The sequence below is a fragment of the Balaenoptera ricei genome, chromosome 8 (assembly GCF_028023285.1).
Source record: "Balaenoptera ricei isolate mBalRic1 chromosome 8, mBalRic1.hap2, whole genome shotgun sequence".
NCBI classification, from domain to species: Eukaryota; Metazoa; Chordata; class Mammalia; order Artiodactyla; family Balaenopteridae; genus Balaenoptera; species Balaenoptera ricei.
This window is the reverse complement of record NC_082646.1, coordinates 109,105,101-109,119,210: the sequence shown is the minus strand read 5'-3', so window position 1 is coordinate 109,119,210 and position 14,110 is coordinate 109,105,101. Positions and strand designations below refer to the sequence as shown.

The following is a 14,110-nucleotide window of genomic DNA, read 5'->3' as shown; positions in this document are numbered from 1 at the left end:
TGGGGTCACGCCTGCCACCCACCCCCGAGACGTGCCACGTTCTTGGCGCTGAGCACCGGCCCCACCCTGCGAGTCTCTGCACGGCTCTGCTCCCCAGGAAGGTAGAGCTTGGAGTCCTGGGCTTGGGCTAGATCCTGAGACGCACACCGCTTCCTCCGTTCCTAACCAGACGCTGCTCTCAACGTTTCTTGGAGCCAAGTCTCTGCCAGGTGTGCCATACCGCAGCCAGACAGCCCCTCATACCCCAGCCCAGCATCTGGGGGCCCTGAGCGGGGCGGCCCTGGGCTCTGGAGGGACAGGCTCCCCCGGCAGCTGGCCAGACGAGAGCCACGGTGATGGGGCCAGGCCTCCCGGCTCGCCGCGCCCAGGGCATCTCTGCCTTCAAGGCAGCCTTTGTTCCTGGGGCCTCCAGCCGGAAGAACCACTTGGCAGCTCCTCAGCAGGAGAGAACGAGGCCTCTGAGAAGCACTGGCTCTGCCACCCAGCTGGTGGTGGGACCCAGACCAGAGAGCCCCGAGGATGCCACCTCCTTCCCACCAGCGGAAGGATGGCCTGGGAGCAGGACATCCCACCGGGGAGGGATGGGGGAAGACTGTGGCCTCTGGGGCGGCAGGGCCTGGAGTCCGGCTCTGCCCTTATCTGACCTTCGGAGCCCTGGGCAATTCTCAGGGCGCCCTGGACGAGCCTCTGCCCTTGTCTGCAGGAAGGTGGCCTTGGGTGTGACACCACTGTCCCACGTGGAGTGCCGCGTTCGGCTCAGGTGTCCCAGGCTGCTCTCTGCTGCAGGGCATCTTGAGTGTCGGGGGCCGGCGCCAGCACAGGGACGTGAGAATATTGGCCGATTCGTGCCAGGCACCACCCTCCATACCCAGGGTAGCCCAGACATCATCGTACAGCCAGTTTGCATAGCCCCAAGGATGGGGAGCTCACTCCCCCTGGCCCAGCCTGGCAGGACAATCTTTCTGAGCTAGAATGTACTGGAAACAGCGCTCCCTTGTCCTAGTTCTGCCCCCCCTCGCCCCAAGAGTCTGGGATTGTTGCAGATGTGCTCGTGGGTCTTCTCCTGACATCCTGAGGCCCCAGATCGTAGGCCAGTGGCTCCCACCTCCCCCCACCCCACACCAACTTCATCTGCAGAGACAGACATAAGGGAGATGGGCACAGAGGCTGGCATGGTGTCCATCCAACCAAAAGGCTCCCAGGGACAGGACCAGCCCACGCCAGAGCCCAGGCTCCTCCACACCCAGCCTCCCCAGCCCCTGCCTCCCAGACAAGACCAAGACACGGGCCCTGGGCCTTCCCCTTTATTTCTTCCGTGCTCAGCAAGGCAAGGGCAGGGCTGTGGCCCCTATTCATCCTCCACGGCGAAGGTGAAGGGGCTCAGCTTGTAGCCAGTACCCGAGTAGAACTTGTTCTGGAACTCCACCCTGGGGTGAGAAGGGAGAGCCGGTGAGGGGACGCCCCCCCGGCGCCCCCCGTGCTGCCCACACCAGCCGGGCGGCCACTCACCAGTGCAGCCGCAGCGCGTGCAGGAAGGCCGAGAGCCCCTCCATCACCAGCAGGATGGCCACGGTCATCACGGCGAAGGCGGCGAAGACGGGGACCAGCACCACAGCCGCCACACCCATCTCGCCGCCCAGGCTCAGGCCGGCTCGCATCACCATGGCCCACAGGACCTGTGACAGCTCTGCAGGTGAAGGAGGGAACCGTGGGGACCACCACGCCACCTCGGCGTCCCGAAGCCCACCCTCCCCGCGGGCCAGCGGGGGACCTCCTCCAACGTTCCCCCCTTTACAGACAGGGATACTAAGAAGTGACCAGAGGAGGCCACCCATCCAGCAGCCGGGTGCGGGAAGGAGCCGGGACTCACGGGCGTGGGCCAGGCTCAGGGCCCAGAGGCGCAGGTAGGAGGCCGTGTTGGAGATGCAGCCCAGGCAGAACTCGATGGTGTGGATGGCTTGGTGCATGAACACCTCGGACAGGACAAACTGGGGGAGCAGGCGGCAGTGAGGGGCGAGCGGGGCCAGCAGCCATCCCCCACTCAGGAAGGCACCATACCCACCTCGGCCTCCTCCTGGTCCCCTGGGCACCCTGCCTTCTCCTCATCAGAGCCCTGGCTGGCCAGGGACGCGTCAGGCGGGTCCAGGAGCCCGGCCGTGTCCTCGTCCTAGGGGTGGAGCAGCGGCATCACAGACCCCCAGCCCCAGATGGGGCTCACGTCCCGGACGGGACCCCACCCCCAGGCTCCCCTGCCTCTACCGGCTGTTGCCTCCTCCGAGAGTGGCAGCGGCGGTGCTCCCGGTGCAGGAACAAGGGCGTGCCGAGCAGCAGGACGGGCACCATGGCCAGGGCCAGGACTACCAGCGTGGGCTGCACCACCTCCTGCGGGGGAGGGGGCGATGGTCAGGGCGCCCCTGCGAGCCACCGGCCAGCTCGGGCCACGCGAGTCCCCGGGGGCCCAGGGAGCCCGCAGCCCACTCCAGCCCAGGGCCCCTCGCTAGGCATGGACGTCACCCCGTGTGGAATTCTTCTGGGCATAGAAGCCACCAGCCCTGCTGGGAGCTCCCAGGGAGGCCCCTCGACCTGCCTGTCTCACGGCCTCAGGCCTGCATCCCACCTCTCGGACGAGAATCCTGCAGCTGAGAGGCCCAGCAACCAGGGGGCCCCGGGGCAGGGTGTGAGCCGCCCCCTCCGCCCCAGCCTACCTGCCCGGAGAAAAGCGGCCGGTTGGTGGGGCTGCTGGAGAAGAGGAACATGTTGATGAAGTGGATGAGGATGCTGGGGGCTGAGGCAGCGCTGGCGGCCGTGACGCGCAGCCACTTGTAGGCGACCAGGAAGACGAGGTAGCCGAACAGCCCCAGCAGGAAGACCAGCTCGGGGAGGGTCTCCAGCAGCAGCCGGTGCCACTGGGCGAAGTGCCTGGGGCAGGAGGGGAGCCGGGTCACCAGGTCGCCCTGGCCCTGCCCGGCCCCCCACCCCAAGGCCCCCGGTCCTCACATGTGGTTGAAGACTCCCAGGACCACCCCGAAGGTCATGTGGGTGACCCCCAGGATGACGGACATCTTCATCTTGAAGGAGTTGAGGAAGCTCAGGTGGTTGACAGCCAGGCTCCAGACCTGGGGTGGCGGGAGGGATGGGTGTCGTGAAGGGGCCTCTCCACCCGAGTCACTCCCATCGGCCCGTTTGCCCCTCCAGGGCCTCCGCACAACCCGTCACCCGCCCGACGAGGGGCAGCAGAGGGGAACAGTTAAGAGCACAGACTGGGCCGGGCAGCCTGGGCCCCAACCCGAGTTCTTCCTAGCTGGGTGACCTTGGGCGTGTAACCTCAGCTTCCTCACCTGTAAAGTGGGGACGGTACTGACGTGCTCCCATGGAGCTGTCACGAGGACTAGACATAAAATCAGTTCGACAAGGGCTCAGAACGGTGCCTGCCTGGCACAGAGGGGACTACAGAGCGCTGCCCTTATTAGGACTCGCTTCTCTGCTTTCAAGTGGCTGCAGTGCAGGCCCCCCGCCAGGCAGGCCCTGGTCTAGGGGGGCTCCTGCCTCCTGCACCCGGAACGGGCCTGGTGCTCGGAGGGGCTGGGCAAGCGGGGAGCCCCGGCCCCGCCCTCCCGCCCGCCACCGCCTCCGACAGGCGGCCGGGACTCACCGGGTCGATGCCGAAGGGGTACGGTCCCAGGAAGACGCCGGTGACGTTGGGGTCCAGGGAGAGCAGCGGCTGCTGGGCCAGGAAGGCGTCGCTGTGACAAGAGCAGGCGGGCTGGTCAGGGGCCCGGGGGCCTCGGGGCTGCGGGGCGGGCGCGGCTGGGCCTCACCTCCAGCCCGACTGGTTGGCCATGGCCGCCACGCTCCAGCCCGAGGGGAAGACGGCCGTGGCGCAGCTGAAGCACTCGTTGTAGATGAAGCCGGTGTAGACGGAGAACAGGCCCATGAGCAGGAGCAGGTAGCGGCCCCCGAAGAAGGTCCTCCAGATCTGGGGGTGCAGGCGTGGTGAGAGCCGGCCTGGGCCCCCTGCCGTGCCCGGCCACCCCCCTCCCCCCAGACCACCCACCCCCTGCCGCCCCTCACCTCGTTCTGCGCCGTCTTCACGGCTGGCCGGTTCTCGGCCAGCACCATGGCCAGGGCGAAGAGAAACATGAGCAGCCCGTGGCCCACGTCACCAAACATGACGGCGAAGAGGAAGGGGAAGGTGATGATGGTGTAGGGCGCTGCGGGCAGAGGGGCCACACGGTCAGCCAGGACCCCCATCCCTGTACCGGATGCCACAGAGGCCCCCCAAGCCAGGCTCCGGGGCCCCAGGAGACGTGAAGGTGGTGTAGCCAGGCAGGGATGCCACACCGCCTGCCTGCATTCAAGATCCAGGCACTTACTAGCTGTGCAAACTTGGGCTAGTGTCTTAACCTCTCTGAACCTCCACTGCCCCATCTGCAAAATGGAGATAACAATACCACCACTTTATAGGGCTGTTATAAATGAGTTTATCCCTGGACAGTACCTGAGAGACCATAAATGCTCAATATAACGTTAGCAGTTCTAGCTATTATTATTTACGAGAAGAGCTTAAGGCAGAAGCACAGAGAGCCCAGTGGTGGTCCTGGCTGGCACATGGCAAGTTCCAGAAGGCCGAGTTGGTCACTTCACCTCTGGGGCCTCAGCTTCCCTTTAGTAAAATGGGGAAATTTTCTCATAGGTGTTAGGATTCTAACGCACATCCCAGTTATGGGTTGAATTGTGTCCCCCACCCCAACAAAAGATATGTTGGAGTCCTAACTCCCAGTACCTTAGACAGTGACCTTATTTGGAGATACAACCTTTGCAGATGTAACCCAGTGAAAATGAGGTCATTAGGGTGGGTCTTAATCAAATATAACGGGTGTCCCTATAAAAAGGGGGAAATTTAGACCTTAGACACATACACTGGGAGAATGCCATATGAACACGAAGACAGCTGTCTGCAAGCCAAGGAGAGAGGCCTGAACACATTCTCCCTCACAGCTCTCAGAAGGAACCAGCCCTGCCGACACCTTGCTCTCAGACTTCCAGCCTCCAGAACTGAGAGACAATAAATACCTATCGTTTAAGCCGCCCCATCTGTGATGCTTTGTTACAGCAGCCCTAGCAAACGAATACCTCCGCAAAGCTATTGCTTTGAGAGCTGGTGGCATATTACCAACCGTGGATGTCTGGTGATCAGGCCTGCTCTAACCGGACTGGCATCCGCTGATGCAGAGGGCCTACGGGCCGGTGAAATGGGCTGGGGGCCCCACGTCAAGCTCCCAGATGCTGGTCCTGCAGGGTCAGCAGGCCCCAGAGCACCACGTGACCCTGGTCTCAGTCCACACGGCCTTGGATTCCGTCCTCATGTGCTGCCTGTACCGCCCCGGGGACCCCAAACCCTGCCTCTTGCCCACTGGATGAGGCAGGACCCCTCCCTGGCCTCCCGTAAGGGACCTCATCACGGTTCACCCTCACACCCATTCTTTGGGCTCACACAGAGATGCACTGCAGCCCCTATCCAGTGACAAGGGGGACACTGGGCCACTGGCCACACCGCAGCCAGCCTGCTGCAGGGAGGGTGGTGTCTGGAGGGAGAGGAACCGGGAGGATGACAGGCCAGGTCCCACAGGCCTCAGGAAGGAGGAGGAGGCCAGGAAGGGAGGAAAGCCAGTGCCTGCTGCCCTCGGGACGGGCACTGGCAAACGGGAGGGGGCTGCCACCACCCAGCTCCAGCCTGTTGGAGGTGGGCCATGTCGCCAAATCTCTCACTTTTTGCCAGTCTTGAGAAAATGCAGACTTTTGCAAAAACTCCCACTTTAAACCCTGGCACCCGCAGCAGACACTGAGGCTCTGCCCAGGCGGCCGCAGCTCCCTTGGCAGCTCTGTGCAACCCTCTGCCCAGTGGGCCACTTACAGAGCTTCGCCAGGCCAGTGAGCACCCAGGTGGACGTGCCTGGAGCTGACAGCCTCACTGCCCACCCGCGAGGGCCGGCAGACGACTGAGGGCACTGGGTTTGAAAGCCCTGCTCATCAGCCTTGAGGTGGACACACCATAGTGTCCTTCATGCTCTAGAGCTCCCTGCAGGCTCAGGCTGAGGCCGGACTTCACCTGAGACTGGCCCTACTCAGCTCTCCCCTTCCTGCCTGCTTCCCCATCCCCTGAGGTCCCTTAGTGGTTTCTCCCAGGAACACCTCTCTTAATAGGCCACTTGCATCAGAGACCCCATCTCAGGGTCTACTTCTGGTAGAACCTGACCTGGGGCTGCACCCAATTCAAACCTTTCAATGTGGCCAGACAACGTGGCCAAGCAAAACACATCCGCAGACTGATGCTGGCCTCGTGGACCGCTGGTTTGCAACCTTTGGCGATCATTAATCTTCCCAACACTGCTCAGGTCTGTACCATTATCCCCATTTTATAGATGAGGAAACTGAGGTTCAGAGAAGCTAAGAAACTCATCAAAGTAAGTGAGTAGGACCTCCAACCTGGGCCATTCCTACCGCAAAGCTGCTATTCTTTGCACAACTCTGCTGGTTCCCCTGTTAGCTTAACAGCAGGGCAGTGGGGGTGTTTGCGGGGGATAAACACGAAGCACCTCCACTGGACCCCCAAGAGCATGACTGGGAGTGCGCCTCTCATCTCAGGAGGGCGGGACAGGCCCAGTGTGGGGACGCAGCCCTCCCAGGCCTCCACCCAGGGCGGCAGCTGAGCCTCCCGAAGGTCGGGGCTGTGGGATGTGGCGGCTCTCACCGGGGTTGACCTCCTGGTAGCGGCCCACACCGTAGGCGTCCACGATGCCCTGGAAGCTGGCCGTGAAGCGGTTGGTACGGATGAGTGTGGGGGGCATGTCCCGGCAGGGGATGCGGTGAACCACGGCGCTCACACCCGCTTCGCTCTGGGGCACCCGGCAGGCAGGCAGGCAGGCAGACAGACAGACAAGACTGATGGCAGGGGCCTTCAGGGACCCTCGGACCCTCCAGCCACGGCCAGCTAGAGATGGAGAGCACTGTGGGGACTCGCTGGGTGGGACCCAGGGGACCCAGGGCAGCCCCTCCGCTCCCTGTGAAATAGCACGACCAGCCCCACCTGCCCCAGTTCAGGGGGATTCAGGGAGGGCCAGAGATTGGCCCAGAAGTCACTTGGGAAACAGAAGCGTGCTTCTTCCCATCCAGGTGGCCTGGGAGAGGGAGCCCCACTGCCACAGGTGAGCACCTACCACGGCGACCCCTGGAAGCAGGGTCAGCAAACCCATTTCACAGATGAACCCAAGGCTCCCTCCAGTTGGCCCAAGGTCACAGGGCCAGTGCCTGCAGAGCCTGGATTTGAACCCGGTTTCTAACTTAACACCCAGTGCAGCTTCCAGGGTGTGATGGCCCATCCCAGGGCCTCTGGGAAGTCGGGGCAGGGAGAGGGCTTGCTGGACCAGGGCCATCACGGTGGACTCCCTGGAGGAGGATGAGCCCCAGCAAAGGCACGGCGCTGATGGCACCGGGAATGGGACATGTGTTGTGAGGAGGAAACCAGCCCCTGCCTGGCAGCAGGGGAGGGCGGGAGACCCCCCCACCCCATGCTCACCGAGCTGCCCTGCAGTGCCTGCTGCAGGGTGGGCAGGTCGCGCGTGGCACACCAGGCCTCGGCGATGAGGCACTTGTGTGTGGTGCTCACGCTGCACTGGTTGAGGGCCAGGTACACGGCCTTCATCTTGCGGATCTGCACCTGCCAGGGCGGCAACAGTCTCTGCACCCGGCCCAGCACCTGGCTCAGGAAGCGCTCCGTCTCACCCAGGACCTGCGGCCAGAGCAGGCGGTCAGGAGGAGTGGCGGGGGGGGGGGGCAGGAGGAGGGGGGGGGAGGGGGGGAGGGGGGGAGGGGGAGGGGTGTCCGGAGGGGAGGGGCAGGGGGAAGGCAGGGGTCCAGCCAGGCCACGGGCACCCACCTCCTGCAGCTCTTGGCTCTGCAGCTGCAGCTGCTGCAGCGCTGTGCGGCGGGCCTCCTCCTGCTCCACAAATGGGAAGACATGGCAGTGGAAGCTGGCAGGGAGGAGGGGGGGAGGTGAGGTGGGCACAGGGTCCAGGTCTTGCAGAGGCTGAGTCTAAAGGGAGCCCACAGGGCAGTGTGGCAGACAGAGCGGGCTCGGTGGAGGTGACACGCAGGGGCCTGGGCACGAGGGCAGCGGGTGGCCAGCCCCCCACCCGATGGGCGCTCACCAGTCAGTGATCTTGCGGATCTTCTGCCCGATCTGCTCGCCCCAGTAGGAGATGAGGAAGGTCATCCAGGTCGCAGGCTCACCCTGCCGGAGCGGGGCCCAGATCACCCTGCAGTCCCCGCTCCACCCAGGATGCACCCCAGCCTGTGTGCTCCCGGCCGGCTCACCGTCACGGGGTCCTCCAGCGGCTCCATCTCCCTGAAGCTGGCCATGAGGAAGCCGCGGCAGGCCCTCCAGAGCAGGCGCTCCAGGGCGGCGGCCTTGTGGGGTTCCACGGCACCTGCCACGAAGCTGCGGGGACGGGCGGGGCTGGGCAGGGGCTGCTCCGACCTCCCCCCGCCTCACCCGAGCCAGGCACACTGCCCCCGTCCCCACAGAGGAGGCAGGAGCCCACGAGGCAGGGCCAGAAGAGACCCCCAGGGGCAAAGGAAAGTCCAGGCCTGAGGGCGGCTGCAGAAGGGCCCCGGACAAGAAGTCCGAGCTGGCCTGCCTCACCCCTGCCCCAACCGGAAAGAGAGCGAAGCTGCCCCTCACTTACTTGACCCTCAGGTCCTGGTGCGGCCCCCCGGGGGACTGGAGCAGGGGGCTTCTCTCCAGGGGCCCATCTGTGTGGCTGGCTGCCAACTAGGAGCCGAGAGGCGCCATGAGTCCCGGCCCAGGTGGGGCCTGGGGCCCCCGCCCCTCCCCGCGCCCTGCCCAGGCCGGAGCTGACCGGGGGGCCGTGGCCCTGGCCCAGTACAGCCGAGTGGAGCTGCAGCTGGTGGAGCTGGGCCCGCAGGGCCTGCTGGTTGCCCCGCACGTCCCGGAGCTCCTGCGCTAGGCGGTCCGTCTCCTCCTGGATGCGCAGAAGGTCGCGGGGCAGGGGCGCCGGCAGCCCCGCCTCGGGCACAGGCAGCGTCAGCCCAGCCCGCCGCACCTCCTCCTGCAGGAAGGCTGGGTGCAGAGGGACAGGCGTCAGGGGATCCCGCTCAGGGGCCACCACCAGCCAATGGCCACTATTAGCCAAGGGATGGCTAACACCTAGGGAATTCCAACTGCCTCCCCAGACTCCGCTGGCCACCAGCTAACTGATTCACTGCGTCTGAGATCCGGGAAAAACCTCAGGCTAAACCTCCATCCCTGCAGGTCTGCTCCGCCTCCCCCCGCCCTGGGGCTCTTCTGGGCTGCTCTCCGTCCCCAGCCCCTGGCCTGGGTCCCACAGCGGTCCCCCGGCAGGTGGCCCTAGCGCTGCAGGGGATGAGAACTTGCATGGAGGCCCACAGGGTACCTGCCTGACGACTTAAAACCTATCAGTCAAGCTAACCATTAAACAGACATGCTCTATCCTCCCACCTTGCAGGATCCTCCTAAGAGGGGTTTCCAGAATAGAACCCAGGGCAGGGGTCCCTCTTGCCCAGGTCCAAGAAGGAGCTGCTCCGTGGGGGCACCCGACCCAGGATCCTGGCCTCTGCCCACCCCAGTCCATCTGCAGCAGAGAAAGTTCTGTCCATGCTTCTCTCCTGCTTCGGAACCTATGGGTGGATCCTGGCGTCCAGAGGATGAAGTCCCGAGCCCTCATTCGGTATTCAAGGCCTCTTCCAAGCCAGGTCTGGCCTGGACCCTCTGCTCAGCTCACCCAAGAACACCCCAAAGATCCCAGCTGCCCTGTCCCGGCTCTGCAGGGCCTGGCCAGGACCTCCCTTCTCTGCCGTCCGCCTAGGCAACTCGGACTCTTCCTTTCAGACCAAGCTTGACTGGCGCCTCCTCCAGGAAGTGTGCCTGGGGTGTGGGCCCAGGGCCAACTCACCAAAGGTCTTCTCCAGCTCTTCGCAGCGACGAACATCTACCACGAAACGTCTCTGGAAGGCACTCACCGAGGCATTGAGCTGTGGTTGCCAAACGGAGGGGTCAGTTTTCCAGGCAGAGGGCCAAGGAGGTCCCCCCACCAGGGCCCAGGCCTGGCTCTCCTCAGGCCATAGCTGCCTCCCCTAGAAAAGTGCTGAGTACACTGTGACCCTCCAGACGCCCAGCTGAAGACACACCAGACCCCATGTGGCCTGAGAAGGGTGAGGCAGGGCCCAGGAGGCCTGCCTGAACCCAGGCTGGGGCAGGGTGGTCTCAGCCACGAGTAAAGCCGGCCTGAGAGCAAAGTATCTATGGCAGAGGTTGCCGGGATTCAAGCAGGGCCGGGGGTCAGGCTGGGGAAGATGGGCCACCATATGGGACACCCAAGGACGAGGCCTCCTCCCACGCCCACCCCGGCCCCACTCACGTCTCTGAACTCCACAAGGCCCAGCTCCCCAAGCTGGCTCACGCAGGCGTAGGCAGCAGCTGTGGGCAGGAAGAGCTGGACCAGCACCACCTCCTCACTCCGGAACATGGAGCCCATGGTCCTGCGGGGCCGGCAGGGGTGGGAGCTCAGGCGGGTGGGGTCACAGGCAGTTCCCCACCAGGTGTGAATTCTGGGTTCCCATGATCCTGCAAGGTACCACTACCACCCCTATCTGACAGATGGGGAGACTGAGGCCCAGGATGGCTCAGCGGGGTGCTGAGGTCACACAGGAAGTAAACGGCACAGCTGACCTCACAGCCGGACCCACAGTCCAACGTCAAGCTCCTTCCCAGCTGCCTCTGCCCCGTCTGAGACCCCTGGCCCCCACCCCTAGTGGCTCCTGGGGACACTGGCTCTTCTCACACCTGGTCCCTGCTCCTGCTGTGCCCTCTCCGTGACCTGCCCTCACCAGAGATCCTACACATCCTCGGGGCCCCAGGCCAAGGGCCACCTCCAGCGCCGGTCACCTGACTGCCCTCGCCTTTCCACCCCGGGGAGCATCCTTGACAAGGAACAGCAGGGCTGAGGTCCTCCCCATCCCCGCAGGCAGCCAGGGCCCTCCTCCCTCCCTGCGGGTCTGTGGGCGCTGAGGGGTGGGGGCCTCCGCTGGGACTCGGGAAGGGTAGAGGGGACAGGCAGGGGGCGCTGAGGAAGCGGGACCTTCCCCTGAGGCCCGCGGGTAGGGGCCGAGGGAGGAGCCCTCCAGGTGTCGAAACCAGCAAAAGTGAAACTGTGGAAACTGAAATGGGCAGGAAGGGCCTCGCCAGGCCTTTGCTCAAACGCCGGCAGGGCAGGGGGAGGGCCAGGGTGGCCTCCCTGGGCCCTGGAGACGCCCAGCCCACAAGCCAGGACTCCGTGGCCACTGCCCTTGGGGCCCAGGGCCGGCCCCTTCCCCTCTGTGGGACTCAGTTTCCTTAGCTCTCAAATTGAGCGGGGGAGGGGAGGGGACAGGAACAGGCCAGGGCCCCGCTGAGAGGGTGAACATCTGACACCCAGCCTGCTGTCTGGGCTGGGCTGGGGCCTGCCTAGTTGGTCACTTCCTCTCCTGGGTCTGGTTTACTTAAATGTAAATAGGAAAAGCAGCCCCTTCCCCAGCCCCGGGAGGAGAGAAGAGAAAATGCGGAGAGACAGCTGGGGGCTGTGGAAGCGCCAGGCCCTGAACAGGGAAGGGTGGGCAAGAGGGCCAGGGACCAAGGCTCTGAGCCCTACCAAGCTGTGATTAGCTGTGTGTTCTTTGGGGAGTCTCTCACCCTCTCTGGGCCTCCACTTCCTCTTTGGGTGAATGGGACTTGGCCACCCTGGCAGAGACAGGACCTAGGTGGGGAGATAAAAATAACCATGGCCCCCATGTAACTCCCTCACCCACAATACCTCATTTAAATCTAACAGCAATCTTTGAGGGAGGGGGCACTGTAGCCCTGTTTTATAGACAGGACCGAGCCAGGCAGGAGCCAGGCCCTGGGGCTGCAGGTTTGGAAGTCCCAGCCCACAATATGCGCTCAGGGGAGGGCTGTCCTCTGACCCAGGTACCCCGAAAGGCTGGGCTGGCCAAATGGCGGTTGTAGGGAGCTAGGTCTGGGGATCCAGGCGGGGCAGCAGCCCTGGGGCCTGGGCACGTCCCTTGGATGGGACAAGCCGTGGTGAGCACAGGGGTGCAGAGACCTGGGCAGATCCCTCCCCTGGCATTTCAGGCCTCCACTGTCTCATCCCCTCCCCCTCATCCTCCCTGGCCCCTTCCTGAGGCAGGGGCCACCCCAGCGACATTTACAGAACAAATGAAGGTGCCTCCGTCCTTCAGGGTCCAGACCCTAGTCACTCTGTGCCCCTCTCCTCCTGCTCCCTTGGGAGGCTGGAGGCTTAAGGCCAACTCCTCCAGAAAACCACCAGCTCTCTCCTCTGAGCCCCTGGCCCGCTACGATGAGCTGGGCTGGAGGCGAGGGTCTGTGCTCTCTTCTAGCTCCGCCTCTTCCTAGTTGGGTGGGCCTCAGTTTCCTCATCTGTAGAATGGGTCCCTCCCTCCCTGCCAGGAAGATGCAGCAGAGAACGCTCTGAGCACCACCTGGCCCAGCACAGCTGAGCTCAATACTGGTTGTTTGTTACAGGCTGCTAACACCCCCATTCTCCTCTTCTTTCTCCTCTTAGTCGCCTCTGTGGCCCCCAGCAACGGCTGACAGCCGCGGGCCGGCGGACTGAGCTGCCTCTACTGACCCAGCTAGTTGGGGGCGCCATGATCCCCCCCCCTTCCCGGGGCAGTGGGAAGCGAGGGTGGCAAGCAGAGCTGGGGGCTCTGCAGCCCCCGGCTGGGGCACTCACCCCCGGGTCGGCCGCACGCGGCGCTGCTCGGCTCTGCTCTGCGATCCCGGCCGCAGCGCCCACGCAACTCACTTTCCGCGGCGGGCGGGGCCGGGAGGGGCGGAGCCAGGGAAGCTCCGCCCCTGGCCCGCCCCGAACACCCACCCGGCGTCCTGGGAGCTGGAGCGCGGGTGCGAGGCAGGCCCTGGGCTGGGATGGCCTGGCAGCCTCGCTTGCTCGCTCAAGGCTGGGAGACCGGAGCTGTGGGCCGCCTAATCCGGGCGAGGAGGCCCGAGACGGGAGCAGACACTGACCAGCGCCAACCGCGCACATCTCCGTGGCCGGGATGTGGGGAGATGCCCAGCCTACGCCCAGCTCCGGGGCTACAGGGTGGGATCTCCACCATCTAGAGGGCTCACTGGGCCTATGGCTGATAAGACCCCAATACGCTCAGGCCTGGGGCCCAAGACCTACGTGTCCCCACCTCTGGGACCCCCTCCCCCTTGCGTGAGGCCACAGTTACACAGGTCCTTATAGCTTCCTGCTTCTGACCACCACCTTGGACTCCAGGTCCAGTGGTCTGGGCCTTTGGGTGGGTGGCTGCCCTTCTCTGGGCCTCTTTCCTCAATGGCAGCAGGACACCGAGGGCCAGGGCATGGGGCCCGCACCCAGCAGGCACTGGGCAATGCTCTGCCCTGGCTGTCACTCCTCCTGTGGCTGGATGTGGCCCCATGACCTTGCTCCTACTGAGCTCCATGCAGTTTGTCCTATCGCAGCACCCCCAACCTGGGGCTCACGACTGTCCAGGTGCCTGCACTCTGGACAGGCCAAGCCTGCACCCGCTGGGGCCCCTCAGCTCTGGTGATTCTTGAACCCCGACAGGGCAAGGGCCTGTGAGAGGTGGGGGGAGGGTGGGCAAACGGAGCCCCAGAGCTGGGGGCTGGCAACTGAGTCACAGCCAAGGCTAGTGTCTTCAGAAAAGTGGGAGACACTTTCTGGGGCACGGTAGGGCTATTTTCAAGGAGTAACCTCGACACAACCAAACTGAGTACCAGTGGGGGCCTCGGGTCAATACTTCCTGTTCAGGGCAAACTGGAACTCTATCATGTTACAAAATGGCGTTAGAGCTGCACTCTGACCCAGCAGTAAGGGAGAGAATCAAGTCAGGAGCTGGATAGACTCATCCATTTTATTATTATTATTATTTTTTTGGCTGTGCCGCATGGCATGTGCCATCTTAGTTCCCCAACCAGGGATCGAACCCCACAACCCCTGCACTGGACGTGTGGAGTCTTAACCAC

The 14,110-nt window shown here is 64.1% G+C and overlaps 1 protein-coding gene across 1 annotated transcript; it reads right to left on the bottom strand.

Annotated features, from left to right (window-relative positions):
• Window positions 1–1,289: 1,289 nt before the first annotated feature.
• On the bottom strand, window positions 1,290–12,898 carry TCIRG1 (T cell immune regulator 1, ATPase H+ transporting V0 subunit a3). Its single transcript, XM_059932237.1, has 21 exons — window positions 12,831–12,898; window positions 11,768–11,831; window positions 10,458–10,578; window positions 9,993–10,071; window positions 8,919–9,139; window positions 8,745–8,830; window positions 8,374–8,497; window positions 8,208–8,290; window positions 7,937–8,030; window positions 7,577–7,789; window positions 6,752–6,896; window positions 4,072–4,211; window positions 3,819–3,976; window positions 3,653–3,743; window positions 2,998–3,116; window positions 2,706–2,919; window positions 2,260–2,382; window positions 2,063–2,167; window positions 1,871–1,988; window positions 1,510–1,687; window positions 1,290–1,427 (listed from the first exon to the last, which is right to left on the bottom strand). Exons 3-21 carry the CDS (start codon window positions 10,572–10,574, stop codon window positions 1,349–1,351), a joined length of 2,487 nt encoding a protein of 828 aa, XP_059788220.1. The 5' UTR covers window positions 10,575–10,578; window positions 11,768–11,831; window positions 12,831–12,898; the 3' UTR covers window positions 1,290–1,348.
• Between the last annotated feature and the right edge of the window lie 1,212 nt (window positions 12,899–14,110).